The sequence below is a fragment of the Amblyomma mixtum genome, chromosome 1, assembly GCF_055824585.1.
Source record: "Amblyomma mixtum isolate Tamu chromosome 1, ASM5582458v1, whole genome shotgun sequence".
Lineage (NCBI taxonomy): Eukaryota > Metazoa > Arthropoda > Arachnida > Ixodida > Ixodidae > Amblyomma > Amblyomma mixtum.
The window spans coordinates 30300670-30320897 of record NC_143012.1 but is presented as its reverse complement, the minus strand read 5'-3'; the positions used below and the strand labels follow the sequence as shown (position 1 = coordinate 30320897).

General features: G+C 46.2%; 3 protein-coding genes across 3 annotated transcripts in view; 1 reads left to right on the top strand and 2 right to left on the bottom strand.

Annotated features, from left to right (window-relative positions):
* LOC149365937 (protein Hook homolog 3-like) overlaps window positions 1-9177 on the bottom strand; it is a 37174-nt gene extending 27997 nt beyond the window's left edge. The window contains exons 1-8 of the mRNA XM_089547364.1: window positions 9017-9177; window positions 8705-8790; window positions 7549-7621; window positions 7411-7461; window positions 7189-7321; window positions 3607-3674; window positions 1981-2124; window positions 637-731 (exon numbers count right to left, since the gene is read on the bottom strand). Coding sequence (XP_089403490.1) covers window positions 637-731; window positions 1981-2124; window positions 3607-3674; window positions 7189-7321; window positions 7411-7461; window positions 7549-7621; window positions 8705-8790; window positions 9017-9049 — 683 coding nt within the window. The 5' untranslated portion in view covers window positions 9050-9177. The remainder of the gene's footprint in view (window positions 1-636; window positions 732-1980; window positions 2125-3606; window positions 3675-7188; window positions 7322-7410; window positions 7462-7548; window positions 7622-8704; window positions 8791-9016) is intronic.
* Window positions 9178-9370: 193 nt separating this feature from the next.
* Window positions 9371-11999, top strand: LOC149365936 (uncharacterized). The gene is made up of 2 exons (XM_089547357.1): window positions 9371-10427; window positions 11737-11999. The coding sequence occupies exons 1-2, from the start codon at window positions 9485-9487 to the stop codon at window positions 11949-11951; spliced, it is 1158 nt and encodes a 385-aa protein (XP_089403483.1). The 5' UTR covers window positions 9371-9484; the 3' UTR covers window positions 11952-11999.
* A 1074-nt stretch (window positions 12000-13073) lies between these two features.
* The window catches only part of rush (pleckstrin homology and FYVE domain containing family member rush hour), a 30365-nt gene continuing 23210 nt past the window's right edge, over window positions 13074-20228 (bottom strand). The window contains exons 8-9 of the mRNA XM_089547350.1: window positions 18834-18979; window positions 13074-16186 (exon numbers count right to left, since the gene is read on the bottom strand). Coding sequence (XP_089403476.1) covers window positions 15980-16186; window positions 18834-18979 — 353 coding nt within the window. The 3' untranslated portion in view covers window positions 13074-15979. The remainder of the gene's footprint in view (window positions 16187-18833; window positions 18980-20228) is intronic.

The window sequence follows — 20228 nt, the reverse complement described above, 5'->3', positions numbered from 1 at the left end:
TTTTTATTTTGCATCATCTAGTAAAGTTCTATTGCCAAGAGTGCATCACCATTATCGGCAGTCCAGCTACGTCAACTGCAAGATAAGGACCTCGCCCACGTCACCTCACAGTAACCACGTCTCGTGCCACCTGTAGCCCATCTGATCTCCGCAAGCTCCTTAATCTCATCCGCCCAACTATCTCCTGCCTCCTGCCGTGTTAACCCCCTCTTGGAAACCACTCCATAACACTAAGACGGGCCAAACTAGATTTTGCAGAGCCCTGGGATTTGTTGGAGTTGAGGTTCGTTGAAGGGTTTTGTTTTATTTCAAAGGTGAATGACCAGGATGAAGAGTGTTGATCCCACCAGCCTGCTTTCCATCTCCTTCTCACAACTTCTATTTTCACTAAATATTTTGCCCCTCGTAAAGAATGCAGCACCCAAAAATTTTCTGTCATTTTTGGGGGAAAAAAAGTGTTCAATATGAGAGTAAATATGGCACAAGCATTACACACTTTGTTCTTGACGAATACTGGTAAGCTGCTAATTATGACATGAAAGCACAGAGCAAGTTCAGTTCATTCCTATTCTCCTAGTTATTTCCAATTCATAGCCTAGATCTCCAGATATGTGATATACATGGCAGCCAACAAACCTGGGATCTTCCAAGTTTTCAACATGGTTGAGCTTTTCCAGGAGTTTCTCGTTTTCCTGGACCAGGCTCATCTTCTCCTCTTGAAGCATCGTTACCTGGGCAAAAAGACCAGGTGAGATTTGATGACAACATGACTGACAATGAGACAGCACTGTATACATTAGCTGAACCATGAGGTCTGAAGGAGGTACACTCTAAACAGAAAGGAGTAAAAAGGGAGTAAGCTGTCTTCTAGAACACCCCTTTTTTATAAAATGGAGTGCACTAGAGGTCGACTTACTCCCCTTTTTACTCCCATATAGGCATATTTGTGGGGGTTTTGCACTCTAAACAGAAAGGAGTAAAAAGGGAGTAAGCTGTCTTCTAGAACACCCCTTTTTTATAAAATGGAGTGCACTAGAGGTCGACTTACTCCCCTTTTTACTCCCATATAGGCATATTTGTGGGGGTTTTGCACTCTAAACAGAAAGGAGTAAAAAGGGAGTAAGCTGTCTTCTAGAACACCCCTTTTTTATAAAATGGAGTGCACTAGAGGTCGACTTACTCCCCTTTTTACTCCCATATAGGCATATTTGTGGGGGTTTTGCACTCTAAACAGAAAGGAGTAAAAAGGGAGTAAGCTGTCTTCTAGAACACCCCTTTTTTATAAAATGGAGTGCACTAGAGGTCGACTTACTCCCCTTTTTACTCCCATATAGGCATATTTGTGGGGGTTTTGCACTCTAAACAGAAAGGAGTAAAAAGGGAGTAAGCTGTCTTCTAGAACACCCCTTTTTTATAAAATGGAGTGCACTAGAGGTCGACTTACTCCCCTTTTTACTCCCATATAGGCATATTTGTGGGGGTTTTGCACTCTAAACAGAAAGGAGTAAAAAGGAAATAAGCTGTCTTCTAGAACACCCAGGCATATTTGTGGGGGTTTTGCACTATAAAACGGAGTAAAAAGGGAGTAAGCTGTCTTCTAGAACACCCCTTTTTATAAAATGGAGTGCACTAGAGGTCGGCTTACTCCCCTTTTTACTCCTATATAGGCATATTTGTGGGGGTTTTGAACTCTAAACAGAAAGGAGTAAAAAGGAAATAAGCTGTCTTCTAGAACACCCCTTTTTATAAAATGGAGTGCACTAGAGGTCGGCTTACTCCCCTTTTTACTCCTATATAGGCATATTTGTGGGGGTTTTGAACTCTAAACAGAAAGCAGTAAAAAGGGAGTAAGCCGTCCTAGAACACACCCTTCTATAAAAAGGTAAGTGCTAGAGGACAGCTTACTCTCTTTTTACTCCTATTTAGGTGTATTTGTGTTTAGAGTGAGGTATAAATGGTGTCAAGGAGCGAATCACCTACCTGCAAATCCAGTTCGTGGCAGCGCTGTGTGATCTGCTCCTTGGCTTCCGCCGTCACCTGCAGCTCTTCCAGTGCCTTCTTCAGCTGCTCATTCAAGTCGAAGCTGTCGCCAGTGTAACTGGCGGGGCTTTCTTTCGTTATCAGCTGAGGAGATAAAAGATATGCCACTGCTGCACTTCTCAAGATGACTCATCCTGAAGATAACCTACACTTCCACTTTATCCAGATAAAATTCAGTACTCTATCAGCCTTCTGTACTTCTCATGCAGTGAAACCGCCTGTCTAGAAGAATATTAGCATTTATATCAAACATTTACGGTCTTTTGTTTGGTGCAGGAAATATATTTTGCGGCCATATGAAGTTAAGCAACAAGTTCTCAGAGCGCATGAAAACCACAGACACTGAGGGTTAATATTTAAGTTTAAAAAAAAAAAAAAGGTGCCCGAACCCAGAAGAACTAAGAGACAACTATAACAGTTTACTGACAGCACATTGTTTACAGCTACCACCTGGCAATGCTTGAAGGTGCCGCCATAACATCACCAAATAATAACTGGCACTTGCTATAATGAAACTGAAGTGTCAGCTATTCATACAGCCTAAGAGTTTTCCTTACGAAGCACCCTTTGTCTTCTTTTACAATTGAGAATTCCTGGAAACAAAAATTACAGAAGGAAGGTGGGCCAGAAGCAACTCCTTGCAGACCATCCCTTAAAACGGCTTAGCTTTGTGTTTAGGGCATTTCCGATTGCAACACTTGTCATTACGTTAACGTTAGGCTTGAGCAAACATTTGATAATTTCAAGTATTCTAATAAATAAAGTATTCAATGTTCGATTCGATCCAAATAAATGTCATCACAATCTTGAAGTATTGGTTTTTACTGAATAACATTACCGGATAGTTTGCCTTGAGTGGTTTCAGTTTGGCATACTTTCTGCGGGATGGCATTGCGACGTGTGTGCAGCAACAGCCACACAACAATGCAATCAAAATTAGGACTAGGAGTCGGAGAAAAGTGGCGAATAAGGCAATAAAAGGATGCAACTTCTTTGCCACATGCATGTGGCTAGGCTGACTAAGCAGCAAACTGAACTACGATCAGTCCTGTAGTTTTAGATCACAGTGTGACACACACTCCTAAGGTTACCAGAAGAACTGGAAGTTCGCTCCCCCGCTATCTACTGCTGTTCAACCAGGAAAGCGACTGCTAGCCTGAGTGAGCCAGATATATCATGAAGTTAAAATTTGGTTAGCAGAACCTATCTCTATACAAATCGTCAATTTTATTTTTGACACGTGGAGCTCCATTAATCAAGGTGGTAATGGGCACCGGCAAAAAGTGCACAGTATCCATAGCTGAGCCGAAGCTACTTTAGACCCTGCAGATAGTTCTGCAAATAGATCAATTTTAGATAGCCATTTTTTCAAAAGGTGAACATAGCTTCCAGAAGTGTGACACAGATTCAATGTACATAATGGCCTCGTGTGCTTAAAAAGTACACGAAATATCTGCTTTGAAATATTCACAAAAAACGTTACCATTCACTTTGAACCAAGAATAATCTACTTGCACAAGCCTAGTTAATGTAGATAAGCAAAAGGCAAACAAATGTTTTACAAACCTCTTGGATAGCCTTCATCACAACATGTTGTACAGCTTCCTCGAGACCCATTATGACTTGTATGTATTCTGAAAAGAAAAAGGGACAATATAGTTCCATGTCCGCAATTCTACGTTTCATCTTTTTCTTGCACTAAAGAAAGCAACACACCATTCATTTTTTGTTGCCTTTGAAGCAATGTTAAATCATTTGGGGCTTGAGCAAGCAGTCAAAATTTAAAAAGAAATAAAAATGTGCATGACCAAAGAAAAAGGTTGTACATCACTAGCTTGATGCCGCAGTTAGAAATTTTTTTTTGCACCCACTTTCAACCATACCGGGCAGAGTATTCTGAGAAGACCACTGAAACAATTGGTCGCAATTCAATATTTAAACATATTTAGAACATAAATTGCCAAGACAGGCACTGATATAGGTAAGAAGCATGTACAAATTTTTCAGCCTTAGGTGAAAATTTTCGCTATTTCACCTTTCTTCGTGCTGAGCGCCGTGGGTTTTATGCCTTCATAAATGTACAACAATATGTTTAGGTAAATACATATGCGGCAGAAGAAATATTTAAATCGATGTTACAAATAGCCTCTTGCTGCAAGATGAGAAATTTGGGAACTATTTGGAAGCTGGGAGCAAAAAGCTGATTTAGATGAAGCAAGCCACTTGGAAGGCTGCTCATAAAGTGCCCCCATTACCCCACAGTTCCTGAAAAGGTGACCACGTGAGAGCACAGTGAATACACTCCCACACTTCCAGCGGCACTTAGGTAAAAAACACCATAGAAGAGATGCGCATTGTAATGTATACAGGGTCTCACGAGGATTATCAGCATTCCAAATGGATCAAAAAGTACCGATTTCTACAGTATAAATACACGAAAAAAAAATCTGTAGAGACAACTATTACAGTCGAGCCCACTTATAACGGCCACAGTTATAACGAACGCTCGTTTATTATGAAAGGGGCGGTGCTACCGTCAAAATATGCATTAGGGCAATGGCACTAGGTCTCAGTCGAAAACCTCATGCTTCCGGTGGCAGCAGTGACCAAAGAGCATCTCCCAATACCCATGACCTCCCTCCCCTACACTTTTTTTAGAAAGAAGGAGAGAGTAGTAATAAAGGTGGGAGTAAACAATACAGAAGAAACTTTCCCAGATGCCGCCGTCAAAATGTACAAGTTGGAAGGCAACCCTTGCGCTTGTATCAAGCACAGCAAAGCTTTGCGTTAGTCCTTTCATACACGAGTACGAACGGCAGTGACTGACAGCTGCCAATTGTGATTGGCAAGTGTCACAGGCCAAGGTGCTTCGTGAGCTCTGCTCTCGTACACACGAGCGCAAGTGTGTGTGTACGTGTTTCTCCCTCCGTCTTGTGTTATTCAGCGCAAAGTTTTCTTGAATATGTCGCTACACCAACTGGCCCAACGTTCTGCTCTACAAAGTCTCGTACACTGCAGGCACAGCCCAAAGGCCTAAATGAGAAGCTACTTTTGTTTATTCAATGAGTGTACCACTAGGCATCAGCTTAGAAGGGGGTCAGGAATGACGTGTGACTGTTCGCCGCGTGGTTTGTTGATTTCAAGCACTACGTGGCGAAAAAAAACAAAGGAAAGTTCCTGCTTGTGCTCGACAACTGTATGGAGCACCACGTGCTTCCCTCTCCGACTGCTGTGAACAAGCTCTTCTGCCATTGAATGCGATGCAAAAGACCAGCCACTCGACATGGGCATCCTATCAGCGGTGCGTCACAGCTTGTGCTAAGAGGAACTGAGATCAGATGCCGACGTCCCGCTTAGGATATCTCTGTTCACGACCAGGAAGATGATGAAGGCTGCTTGGATAGAACTGACTGCAGAGTGTACCCCGATTTACTTCAGTGGGGTATAAATTTATGAGCCCGGGAACGACGAAGGACGCAGTCAAACACGCCCGAGTTCTGATGTACTTGTAATTGCGGCAGCATGTCATTCATGCAAAATTGGCAGGATATTAAGTTGTTTAGGATGGCTTGATTTGTGCGGATGATGACGCCGACATTGCAGGGTCTTTACAATATGTGAAATATAAGCAATTCTCGACTTCCAAGAATAGACGATGACGAGGAGACCGGCCTCCCATCCGCTTCCAAGAACGCTTTAACCCCGATTAGTTGTATTGCGTCTCCAAAGCAGCTTTTTAACAGGAAGTGTCTTGGCGAGAAGCACATGACTGCACTGACAAGGTTGGAAAGCATCGTGATAGGATTTATATTGAAGAAGCAGATGCGCATAGGGAGAAATAAATTTTCTGCTTTAGGCTGCAATATGGGAAGCCCACTTACTACGCACCTCAAATGCAACGAACGCAATCTGTGCGACCAAAGGTACAGTCTAGCCCGGTTATAACGAAGTCGGCGGGAATCAGAAATCACTTCGCTATATCCGCTATTTCGTACTATGCGGACTACGAAAAAAAAATGCAAACATCGTCATACCGATGGCGTCACGCGCGATCTCAGTAGCGTTCGCCGTGCTCCCAACCTGGAACAGTGCGACACTGCGCTCAGTTGTCCGTTCACCAGCTAGATCAAGTCGAATAACTCTGTCCTTATAAACAGCATACAGCGATCCGCGATAACGATAAAAATGAGCCACGTTTCCAACATGCACAATGCCGCCCCGCTTTCTACCTGCCTTGCTCACCGCGGCACCGACATAAAACAAAGCGCGCGCTGCCACACCTCCTGCAGACTGCAGTCCAGCCGTGGCGCCAACTGCCTGCGAGAAATAGAGAACCGCGATTGGCCAAGACGGCCGCTCTCTGCGACGTCATCGAAAAAAAAAAAATCGTCTCTGTTCTTTTTTACATTTTTCCCCTGAGCGGTGTGCTCTACCGCTCTACGCTGTTACGCCGTTCAAGGACGGCGCAACACGAGACCGGCGTGACATGCGATGCAGTGAAGCAACCTTTTGCTCCGCAGGAGAGCAGACGACGCCACGAAAGGACGCCGTCAGCCGAATTTTGCTCTTATTTTCGCGGAAAAAATCGCCTCAAGGACACAAAAATGTGTTGATTGGCAGATTATTTTTCAGTTGGTATTAAATCTCTTCGTTATATCCGCTGACGCGCTCTTATTTACTTCGTTAAAACCGGACCCAAAATGTATTGAAAATGCAAAAATGGGAATGGGAAATTGAAATCCCTTCGTTATAACCACTATTTCACTATAAGTGGCTTCGTTATAAACGGGCTAGACTGTATTACTTTTATTTTTCAGAAAAAAAACAACAAAAAATTTCAAATGTAAATCAAGGTCACTAAGTAAAGAGACAGACATAGCAATGGTATTCATTTTTAACATGCAAGCGCAGCAATACAAAAAAAGATCGCATTAAAACAGAAATTGATAAATAAAGCTTACGCTGTGGGGACAGAACAGAGATTAGTGAAAACACTTCCTGTGCACTCTGCACTTAGCAGGATGCACTTGTTAGCTTAGCAACCATCAGTGACGACACAATGGTAGAGCTGTGCATTCAGCACTGCCCCCAATCCATTGCCAGTAGCCTGTGAAGGCTGCTTCAAGGTTCTGCAGCAAGCCAACTCACCCTGCTTCCTGGAACAATTGACTGCGCACCCTAGAATCAGCTGCAGCAGCCGCCCCATCTCATCCCGACTCCCTCGTTCCGCAATTGCACCGACATCCGGAAAGCGGAACTCCGTGATCTGCTGGAACAGCACCTGGGGAGAAACGCTTTTTTGATCCCCGTCCCATTTCTCGAGAGGCTATTTAACCATGGGAAATTGTGCGCATAATTGGGAATTCCTACCTCATTGTAGTAATCGATGATTGCCTTGAGTATCTTCTTCAGGTTGCTGAACTGAAAAATCGAGGAGGTTGATATCAGCCTCAGCCTTTTCCACAACTATCAACGGGATATTGGAGCACATCGCAGAAAAAGACTCACTTTTAGCCTCCAGTTACTTCCGACGTCAGTTTTGACCTTCCCCAGCCAGGCCGCATCAAAGAAATCCGGATCACTGGAACAGGAACAACATAACATAAACAACAACGTGAGCATGACAATACAACATAGCCTGAATGTACTTGGGACGTACACTTCGACATGTGCCCAGAAGGTAGCATCAGGAGAGGATGAAAAAAAATGCGTATAGACCACGATCTATACATCAGTATTATGGGCTAATGATGCAATTCATGTCTTGAGATCAATAGCCTTTAAAGGGACAGAACACTGAATTTTAAGGACCCAATTTTTTTTGGCACAATGGAAAGCTTGTTGTCTAAGAGCTACAGTCCACAATGGGTTTATTCGAAATGCTGTAGGAAATTTTCACCGAGAATTTTTAAATCTGTGCATGGGTCCGTTTTTATGTATGCCGATGCTGGAAACCATGATCAGCAGGAGCGATGGCTGTTACATGTCAGCAAAACAGCCTGACAGTAGCATGAGTATACAGAAAGCACCCATTTCAGTTTTCACAGCCAAAGTTGTTACTGCATAGTGATTTACGCCTCGTAGATTAAAGTTTTAGTAGACTGTGGTTGCCGCTCCATTGAAAAAAATTCAAAACACTGTGGAGCGATCTACTTACAAAAGCTAAAAGCACATAGTCGGCGATGCAAACGCAGCGTAGCGTTTTCCGTAAGCAAGCAACAGAATCATGCGATCTAGAATGACTTTAAAGCGTCTGGCACATCTGTTTTCACTTCACCCGTTCGCGTTTGTTTGCTTGTTGAGACTAATATCAGAGCATCCCGAGCCAGCCTGAAGAGCATAACGAAACTTAAACGTGTTTCACCGCTCGACAAGCTTGAACGAGAAAGAAAGCACAAAGGGAGCCAGTCCCGAGCATGATAGTTTCTAGCTAAGCCGCTTACAATGACATGACGCATGCGACCAGCGCAACGACACTGAAGCGTGGTGAATCGACAGTGAAGGGCACCTCCGACGGGTCGGTTCTGGTTCAGTGCCGAAAACATTTGCACAATAGCTCCGATTTCGGAACCAGCCACGGAAATGAACTCTACGTGTTGATGCAGAATGATGAGCGGCCAAGATTATACGAATCACACTACAAAAATCGCGTGCACTAACTTACATCTTGTGCAGGACTTGGGCGAGCGCGACCCCATCGGACAGCTGATCAACAGTCTTGTGCGGGGCGGAGACGTTGAATGTCTGAAGCTGCGCAAACCATCGCGGCAAAAGAAATAGAAAGAATATCAGGTAAGACACGCCACTGTCAGCGCTGTGTGGGTGCTGCACTACGACGCAGCAGAGATGCCAATTAAAGTTGGCCCATATTACACGGATGTATGCCAGGCACCCATTCAGAGTCATGGCAACGTTTACGACGAAAAAACATGATCGGAAACGCGGACTGTGGAGCAAAATTGCACCCTTTACGTACCCAGCATATCAGGCTGTCAGTAATTGAGTTCATCTTTGAGTAAAATACATAAAACCGCGTTAAAGAATAGACGTTCACATCGACACCTCAGCTTCCTTTGCTATGTTATACATTTGCGAGCCTTCCTCGACGGACGTCTTGCACACTACCTGGCCGACCTGGCTTTACCTGAGCCGTATTGTCGTATATAAAATATGTAAAAGATTTTATGCTTAAATACATAAAAACTTTCCTTAAATTTATTAGCAAATAAATGTAAAGTTGTAAAACGTTTTGGTGGGATTTATTTTGTTATTGTTTTTATTCCTGCTAGAAGTGTGTTGTTGCAAATTGAACAACTGCGGATAAGACGCAGTGGCCAAAACGGTTGGCAATACGTCGCATGCGTCTGCTAGCATGACCAAGCTTGCTTGCTGTGCTTGTTGCGCATTTAACGGCGACAGCAAGCATTGACCGAGAAAAAGTGCAATGATAACCATTAGATCTATTTGTGCCGGGATCAAGTACGTCAACTATGAAAGAACAATGGTTAACACCGCCGCGTGTGCCTTCGTCGATCCGGCAGGATGGGTGGTGTGGCTACGACTGGGGCACGTCTCTGCAACCGACGATCACAAGCGGAGAGTTCGCAAACACAACGACAGCTCGGAGAAGAGAACGCGCAGGGAAGTTCATTCGGATCCGTCGCTGTGTCATCAGCAGCAGGAGTTCTGTGACGCGACCGACGCTCAGGTGCTGCAACTGCTCAAGGCGCTACGGCTCACCGAAGCCGTAACGCTGACCGTCAGGTCATTCGCCGATCGCCGGTTTCCTAGTTCCAAGACTGTGACCGCTCTCATCGCGGCTCTAGCCCGCATAGGTGACGTAGTCGGTCTTCAGAAGACGCGCGAGATGGCCGACTCGCAGTACCCGGTCGTCTCCGCCGAGCAGATGCGCTTCGAGCACTACCATGCCGAGGCTTTGTCGCGGGCGGGTCGGGCGACCGATGCGATCCTCAAGTTCGAGCAGCTCTTCGAGTCACACAAAAGCCACCGCGCCAAGGTCTGCTCGCTGCTCGGGTTCCTGGCCGCGTACCTCGTGGACAACGACATGGTCGACGAGGTGGCCGAACTCGTCGCGATGTGCCTCCGTCTTGCCGATAGGGGATACTTCCACCCTCTGTCCAGCGTGTGGAGGGTGCTGTTCCTGAGCGAAAAGCGTCGCTACCACGCGAACGCCTGGGAAATGGTGGAGGCGGTGCGTCTGCGCCCATCCGCCAAGCCCTTCTTTGAGAGGAAAGTGGCCTCGGTCATATCGTACGCGCTGGAAAGGTGCGATGTGGACATGGTGCAGAGGCTCCTCAATGTGGTCCTCTACCTGGGCATGCAGGAGTCTTGTGGTCTGGTGCTCAGCTTTCTGCTCGAATTCTACTGTGAGTCGTCGTGCGTTTTGTTTGCTATTGGTGGACCGTGTTCAGCAGCGCGCGCACATCGAACAAATTGCAAAGAACTTTGTATCCCAGCAGGGACTTCGCAATGTTCTAATTGTTGTGGTTTGATGTGGGTCACTAATTGCATATTGTTTCTCTAGGTGTCAGGGTCAAGCTTGCCAAAGCACATGCAACTGGTTGTTTCCGCATCGTGAAACGTTTTCAGTGCATTAGCCGCCGCGGTGGCTCAGTGGCTATGGTGCTCGGCTGCTGTCCCAAAAGACGCGGGTTCGATCCCGGCCGCGGCGGCTGGAATTTCTTTGGAGGAGAAATTCTAGAGGCCCGTGTACTGTGCGATGTCAGTGCACGTTAAAGAACCCCAGGTGGTCGAAATTTCCGGAGCCCTCCACTACGGCGTCTCATAGCCTCAGTCGCTTTGGGACGTTAAACCCCATAAACCAAACCAAACCAAACCGTTTTCAGTGCATTTCAAAAAAGCTGATCAAATTCTTCATAAAAATTTTCAAACATTGGTAGCTTCCTTTAAAATATTTGCTTAAAGGTGCGATATGTAGAGGCAGGTTACGCAAAATTGAATCACCCGCTATGGTGGCTCAGTGGCTAGCTGCAGACTGGGAGGTTGTGTGTTCGGTCTCGTTCGTGGTGGCTCCATTTTGACAGGGACAAAATGTAGAAACAGCTGTGTGCTGTGCAATGCACAGTAAAGCACATCAAGCAGCTGAATTTTATCCACAGCCCACCACTATAGCATGCCCATCGTGTTGCTTCAGCTCATCAAAAAGCATTTATTGCATGCAATCAGCAACATTAGATCCTACTCAACCGCAGGCCGAAGGAGCAACTCAAATTTGTTTTTTGCTGAACATTTTGCTAAACCTTTTTTTTATGCTAGCGCAAAGGACTTAGTCATATTGAAAGTTTATCCTATCAACACACAAAACTGCTGCCATTCCTACCCTCTTAACTTTGCCCACCAGGAGCTTTTATATGCTCTGAAGTGTTAGTGTTAGTATACTTATTTGAGTGCTTTTGCAGTTAGCGCTCTGCAAAACCTAGATGCCACGGTTTTATACCACACGTGACCATGCGCTCTGCAGCAAAGCACCTTAGCAGTTCAGCCACTAAAGCAAGTATTGCCCGCTCTATTCAGACATATTGCGTTGTTCCATATTCCATAGGGACTGCGATCCTAGTACAAGCTGGCCAAACACTAGAATTATGTCTTGCCCATTATCCTGCATGTATTTACCAAGCAAGTGTCACCAACGTCCATTGTCTGCCCTTTTTCCAGGTGACGCAGAAGATGTCAAGAGTGCACAGAAGGCTTATGATCACTCCAAAACTTACAACATTGAGTTGAACCCGGTAACCTTCTACCGTTACACTTGTTTTCTGAGTTCGCAAGGAATTCAAGTGCCATACGAACTGCTACTCAAGAAGTACAACATGGACCCAAAGAAAGCTAAAGATGCTGCTAAGCACAGCAAGGTCAAGTTCAAGTTTTAACACTGTTCGGTCGTAGTGTACAGAATCAAGATAAACCGCTGCAATAATTGCCTGTTTCTGTTGTGGTGGTAAGCTCTTGAAGCAGACCTTTCCTGAAGTGTTGGCGTTGACACAGTTGTTCTTACAGAGGCAAGATTAATGTGGCTTCCATTGTCGGTGGTGGTGGTGAAAAACTTTAATATTCAAAGAGAGTTTGAGGGTCAAAAAACACTGCTCCATGGTCGGTATCCTTAGTCCGGGACACCAAACGACGAGGCCCCGTCTCGCGCCTGCTTTACTAGAGCCCTTTGGGACTCCAGTGTGGAGCAGTTGAGGAGGGCTGACTCCCATGCCTCTCGGGTGGGGGTGGGGGAAGGTGAGGATTCCGAGTACATGCCCACACCATGTGAAAGATATCGCAGATCTCTCCACAGTGCGGGCAGCGCCCATCTGTGTTCGGACCGAAGTGTTTTGCTATTGCAGGACAGAGAAGGGTTCCTGTCTGCAGGCGCCGCAGAGTTCGCTCCTCCGCATTACTCAGCCCCTTGGCAGGTGCCGCATAGAGACGGTGGCTGTCACAATAATGAATCAGGATTTCGCGGAACCGCAGAAGCGGGTTATGAGCTTCTAAGCCAGGAGAGCTAGGATGAGGAGCCCGGTGTGTGAGCGCTCGGGCGGCCGCATCAGCGGCCTCATTGCCTCGTAGACCCTGGTGGCCAGGAGCCCAGATTACGTTTAAGCGAGTTGGATCGGCGGGAGGTCTTAGAATTTGGGAGGCAAGAGGGGATATTTCGCTTGCAAGATAATGTTCACAGGCCCGGCGAGAGTCTGTGATAACCGTTCTCGATTTTGGATCGGCGGCAGCGAGAGCTATTGCGACTTCCTCCGCTCGTGTTGAATTTGGGGCCCGAAAAAAGAGCCCATCGACACTCATTCCCCGGTGGACTACGGCAGCCGTGAAGAATCCCACGGGCGACGGCCCTGTGATGTCCACGTAGTAGACGCCCTCTTTGTCGGGGATCTCTCTCTTCAGTGGTGCCACATGTTAAAGCTGCCTCGAAAGTTTGTTTGCAATGACATTGTACTGGTTGGTTTGCAGAAAGACAGTGTAGTCAAGCATGCTTGATGCAGTCCATACAAAAGTAAGACCCATACATTATTTTATTGGATCAAAAGTCCTCTGGTTAAAAAAAAAAAAAAACAGGTCTTCCCACAAAAAACGAGAGCTTCTTTCCTGTGGTCGCTCCGGTAAGAAATGATTATTTCTGTCGCTATTTACACCACACTCACACGGACGCATACGGGCACTGTGCTCTTTTCTTTGAAACCTATGTAATCTCTTTTGTCTAGAACGAGCGTAAAAGCGTCTATTCCCCTTGCACTGAAGGCACTTTGAGGCAAGTGTGCAAGGACCATGCTACACATACATACACACTTTACCAGACCCTGACTTATTGGCAATGATAGGGCCAGCAAAAGAAAAGAAACAGGCAAGAATCGTTGAGACACAGAGAACACACTTGAAGAAAAAAACCTAAGCATCCTTTTGTTTGTGATTGTTACACCCCCCCTCCCCTAAAAAAAAAAAAATCTACTCAAGGCTTTTCACCTTGAAAAGACAAAACCACAAGTCACACACTGCTTGGTACAAAAGTGGTGCATACCATCCCTTGCCTGCGCTGTTCAAATGCAAGCTGAAGGCAATTCAATATAAGGGAAATAATGAGCTACCTGCACTATTGGCTGTACAATTACGCTACAGATATCCGAACTTGCCTGAACATCATACTCTGCATGCATGCATGCCACGACCGATATGTTTAGCTTCAAAAGAATGTGCAAATGCATTCCAAAGCATAAGGCTAGAAGATAGTACATGTGCAGTAATTATTTAGTTACCAATACAAGAAAGACCAAGCACTTCAAGATGATTTGGTTCATGGTCGAAAGATAGCGAATGCAAGGCAAGTTTGCCTTGAAAAGCACTTCACACGCTTGTTTTCTCTAATCAAAAACAAACAAACCACATGAGTGTTTTACTTGAATTTGAATCATACCTATCTACGCAACAACACACAAAACGTTTGCAAATCAAAGGCAATGCAGTTCGTGCGAAGCAACATACCACAACTAAGTCAAAAACTTATATAAGTTAGTGATAAACGAGAACAAAACACGTACTAAATCACTCCCCTCTCTCAAGCTAAAAGATGGCCTGAAGCAAGCATGTAAGCACGACTCTAATCTGTACAATGTTCAACGTAGCAACGGATGGCACAGTCCCTGACTGTGGCATGACGCTGCCTCTTGCAGTTCTCGCCGTAGCCTTGGCATTAAACCGCTACACCAAGTTGCCAGGGCGCAAGTTGCTAAAAACGGCGCACCAGTGCTATGGCTTATTACGTGCAAAGCGAACGGAAATACTAGCACCTTCACACAGCACAACGGGCGACGCTCTCAGAACCGTCCAGATGACATGGCAAACAGACACATCAATTCCGCTATGCATGTGTAAAGGCGTAGTGCTGGCATAAACTCCAACAAAATCCCGAGGGAAAGCACAACTATACAAAGGGGTAAACAAAAAGAAGAAAAAAGAAAACGCGCCAACACAGAAACGGAAGCCAAGAGGCAGCTTCACAAACACAGCTGCGATTTTGGAACCTTCGATAGGAAGAAAAAAAATGTATTGCAGCAAACTATACATCAAAAGCATGCCTTCTCATTTTATGCCACTAGTATTGATATGCAGCCTGTTCAGTAGCTAGCAGCTCTCATCAGCTCCTTCCTATTGCATAAGGATAAACTGTAGCTTCCATGCAGGCACTTGGAGCAAGCTGGTCTAGACCTAGAAAACCTCTTCAGTGCCAAGTTGTGCGTAATGAGGCAGCATATGGCCAACAGCTTCACCACCCTCTGATGTGTCTTGTATGCGGCGATATTGCACTTGCTGGAAATGACCGAGCGATCCCGACGAGACTTCGCATATTCAGAGTGCGCCTCGATAATACTGCTCCATTTGTTGCTGGGTATGTGTTCCCTCGCATTTATTTCACTGCGCCAAACCGGCTATTTCGCATGAAAATAACCGTATCATACTACGGTTGTCTCTCAACTTGCGGGTGGCAAATGCCCGTCCTGTGTTCAGACACCAATCGGCTCGTGCAGTCGCCCATTTCATCCAAACTGCCGAACTAAGCATGCTGCTTCGGCTCATACTGTGCAGTTTGAAAGCTCTATGTGTACAATACGGCAACACTCGAAATGCACATGCAATGGCCCCATCAGGGCCTCGCCTCAGTCTGCAGAAAATATATCGTGAATAAAAATGCAAGGACGAATCAAAGCTTGAAGGAGGCAATCAGCCACTAGATGTACAAGGCAGCTAGACTAACTAGTTTGCAAACAAGGCGGCTGTAAGTGAATGGCAGGCCATGTTTCAGCTAACCTAGTGTAGAGCTGGCCAGACAGATATGCAAGACAGCCTTTTGAAATTTTCACCCATTTTTTTCAAAGACTGGGAAAACAGAAATCTGCAATCGTGTAGGCCTTGCTGTTAAAAGTACAGCATCACCGTTGTGCTTGAAGCAACGAGCAATTCGTTTTTGGATACGAATACCATGCGCTACTTGTTAAGCGCTGCAAAAAAAAAGCTGCCAGCATCGGCAATATTTTCCCGTTTGACCTGTGTGGCAATTGGAAAACCTGGAACTTGGATGACTGCTATACGTACGCTGCAGTGTTTGGCTTGAGACGCCCAGCTGTCCACTTATTAAAGGGGAACTTGAGTGCTTGCCGCAATGGAACAAATTGAAACGCACCCTAATCACAAAGAGGGGCGATTTCGAGCCGCGACTTTGCAAATACCCTTGCCCCCCCGACCCTGGATGGCCCCAATTAGGCGGCTTTCGTGGAAACACGAGGAACCAGCACCACGGCAACAACAAGTGCGCGAGTTTGACCCCGACAGCGAACAAAGTGTTCCCCGAGCAAAAGACACTCCAGGGAGAACCAAAAATAATAAAAAATGGGGGGGTCAGCAACTGGTGCTAGTGTCCGTCTTGATGCGGCTCTCCACCAGCCATGGAGTCCATCGCCGGAGCGTGTTCCTTGGAGCTTTCGACCGCGATGGCTGCAGGTGCAGCTAGCGAGCAGTCAGACTCCGTCGGAGGTGTCGATGCCAGCACTGCCCTGGCTTCTTCGGCGACCTCCACTTCGGGGCTCTTGGCATCCATCATGTCCCCATAGAATGTTGGCTGAAAAAGTGGCAGGCAGATCGGGCGATAAGTGGGGCTGCCGGCAATACGGCGCAAGAAATAGTTTGCATTCAACTTAATCCCTTCATTGTGCTGCTGGCAGTACTACTGATGGCAGCACCACCTTATACTCCGTTTCATACATAGCAGTCCACGCAGCGAAGGCTGCGGCGCCTGTTCGCGCTCCTCATCCGCATCGTAATGTAGGTAGTGCGTCGAAAGTGAAACGAGTAATGAACTTACAATTAAAGTAAATGTTGGTCGATATTGTAGTATAATAATGAGTGTTTTATTTTGCAAAAAAACTGCTTTTTCTTTTATGTTCTTCAAAACAGAGTGCCCTAGTTTTCTGGTTTTTTTCCGGCTCCTCCTGTATCAGGTTTTCGCAGCTAGGCCGGCCGGTGATGTCGTCTGCTTTCATCTTTTGGTTTCCGAGTCTGCGAAAATGGCACCGCTATCTCGTACTAGCTTGTTTTCTTCGCCCACTGCGGCTTCAAAAACATCTGCTGCTCGCCTATTCTCCAAGATGAAGTCTCCGAAAATTTCGAAAGACTGCAAGCAGGAGATTGTCAACGTTTACTCTAGCGTAAGGAAGCGCTTCCCGGAGAAGACTGTGCATGAAGTTCTCGAAACTGTGTAAGCAGTTTTGAGCAAGATAATTTTGGTGCACTCTTCTCTTTACTGTAAAAATCACCGATTGTACAACCGCTGTAGGCCATTCGCATGATATGCGCAGCAAATGTTAAATATACCATTCTATAATCCACAGCACCAGTTTTCGAAACCCTTGTGAGTTGTGGCAGCAGTGAGAAACGACGATAGTAGATTACGATCGAGCACAAATGGACAACTTTAGTTACAAAGATGATTTATAACATTGACAATATTTACAAAGATTAAAAACATGAGAGCAGATGTCAACAATTAAATGCCAGCCACAACGTTCACTCACGCTGCGCTTACACCTCACTGGTGTGTAAGAAGCCCAGATTTTCACTCGTTTATGCTGATACCACGAGAGGACGACGACGAGCTACCGTGAGGAGAACGAACAGCGAGTTTCATCAACTTCTCCGTGCGCCTTCTTAATGAACCATGGAACCTTGTCGTCGGCTTCTCACAATAACAATGTCAACTGCAGCGGCAAGTGCGCTAATATATGACACCATTTGTTGCGTTCAATGCCCTGCGCAGCGGAATCTCTGCTCAGGGCCTAAAAATGCAGAGCTTTCAACAATCCCCATCTCGCCGCACTAGCTCACACCCATAACACACCGAATCCGACATCTAATACAAAACATTACCAGGAACGGAAGCACTTCAAAGAATTTTCCTTGTGACAACAGCTCAAAGAGGAGACCAGAGTCAGATGCTCCTCACTTTAAAGCAGCCGAGTGCACCGATCAATGCAAGGTTACCACTAGCCGAGGCTGCTCCGAATAATCGATGCCACACTGAATTCTATCACCGCACAATTAATGATTCATTGTGTGCCGCATGCTAAAAAGTTGCTCATTGCCCGAGAAGAGCACTTCGCAATCACGTCCGTCGCCAATACACTACACTGCCTTTTCCCTTCGAAACAAGTAAACAGTGCTGTGTTTTTCAAAGTAGGTATTAGAGTTTGACAGTTTCGAGTTTATACCTAATGAATCTTTTAAGAAAAATAAATAAAAAATTTTTAAAAACCAGCCAAGCCGGGAGTCGAACCTTGGCCCCTTATAAAATGAACAGACAGGCGCGCGCTTCGTACCACTCAGCCACGACGCGAGGCGGACGGATACATTTCGCTTGTTTTTTGCAGTGGACTACTTTCGTACCTGTGACAGCGTTGACTGCTATGTATGAAACGGAGTATAGAAACAATGATGCTCAGCAGAATGATGACAAAGTGCTGCACTGAATGACAATACCTATTCTGCATGACAGGAAATCGAAACTTGTTATGAGGGCGACACACGTGGCAGAAATGTACCAGCAACTAAGCTCCCGAGTTCAGTGAACTTGATCTTTGTAGGGGTCCTTCGAACCCCACTCTGTATGCAGCCCCATCACACCATCACCGAGTCTTTTGGGTACTTTACTGCCACCTTTGTAAAAATTGAAGACTCTCTTGGACACTCGGCCGCGTGGCAAATCATGCCTCCCAAACATGGGCAAGCATTCTTAGCATAAGCGAGCCGTCACCCTGTGTGCATAGGCGTAAAAAAAAAAAAAAAATTTACTCAGCAGCACGAGATTTTGGAGTTTCCGAAACGTTCCTCAGATACTACTGGAAAAGCAGTGGGAGCGAACCCCTGGTGGTGAGTTTCTCAACTCTCTCTCTAGTACATGAGGAACTCTGGTACATGAGGAACTCTGGTACATGGTAAACGGTAAGCTGTGCCGGTCGTCTCAATTACGTATTGGCAGCTCAAGAGTTTCTGTTGCTCAGCCCATATACCACAATCCAACACTTTTTTTTTTTTTTCATTCCAGTTTTCTAAACATTTTGACCATTATGCAAGTAAATATTGAGTCAAAAAAACTTTCCAGGTTATGCTATGCAGAATATTTATCAGGCAACGTTTTAGTCTCGCAAAAGCCTACTAACAGCTAAACATTCCCCCCCTCCCCCAGTTAAATAAGATATAAAGCTGCAGAATACCTTTTCATCAAATGTCAGGCCATCCATGTCCTTGGACAGTCCATTGTCCCCGGAACCGTCTGCCTGTTTGTCGTCGTCTTCGAAGTCCGAGTCATCCTCCCCAGAGGAGTCGGCAGTAGCGACTGGCTTCTCCGGCTTTTGCTGGACTGCGCATCCACAAATTCGGGATGAAACATGTGAACACGGAGCCAAATACAGACAATACTGCTGCCTGAGTAAATACTGCTTGAATGAGCCATCATGAAATTCCTGACAACTGCTGGAATGCCACTGCGACTTCCATCAATTGCAAATTTCTGTTATATGAACCTTTTCCGCTCACACCGCAATGCTTTTCCCAGTTTGCTCTTGCAGTTTTGAGCACTTCGCCAAAAATATGCTCTTTGCTTGACAACAGGTATGAGTGCCATGATACAATCACAATTTACTTTTTTTTTTTTCAGCAGCCCACAGCTAAAATATGAGGTGCAAATAAACAAGCAAGCCTTCATCGAGGCCTGCAAATTCTTGCAACAGCAGCAAAGATTCAACCGCTCGGTAGAGTTTTGCAATCGCAACTGCACACATTGGACCAATGGTTCTCACAGTGGGCTCCTCGGAGTGGTTTTTGGGTTTCCTAAACACCTAAATCCATGCATGCGTCAACTCCTGCCTTTCCTTTACCCATTTCGGGACTATTAGCTGCAATGCTCTCAGCAGGCTGTTTCACTATACAGCCATTATTAATTGAATCTCGCCTTATTTTGAGGGTTTGCACATTCATCACATGCTCCTTTTTAAATTAGGCGCATGTTCACAGACTGAGCCGCGTCGTCATCCAAGGCGCAACCGAGCACGAGGGGCGGGAGGGAAGGAGATCGAGGGAAGCGCGCTCCTCTCCAGACCGGCCGTGCCGAACGAGCAAAAGTACTGCCGCTCACTCATAGATGGCGCCAGAGTGGTACGCGCCGGAGCGCACCACCGTTCATCACCACTGCATGAGCGGAGGTAGGGTGGGTAGGGGAGGGGAGGTTTGTCTCCTACAGCGCACGCTCACGTGCTGCCTCCTCACAGTCGCGCCACGCTCTGTTCCGTTGGCGGGCGATGCTGTGAAATGTGCTGCACGTGACAGACTATCCGAGTTGGCTGTTGTCTTCCTAGTATAGGGGAGCGCACCTGAAGTTTGCTCCCACTGCACCAGCGCCACTTCTCCCCTGCCGGTCATTTTGGCGTTCCTGTCCGGGCAGGTCGCCGGCGGAGCGCATTGAGCAGCACACTGTCGACCGGTACGCGCGTGCTCCTCGCGCCGCTGGCCCTCCCTCTTTCATTGTGAGCACGTGCCGTCCCTCTCGCCGGGGCACAAAAGGTGTTGCCTCTCCTTGGAAGTCATGGCTGGAGTTCCGCGACGTTCAAAGA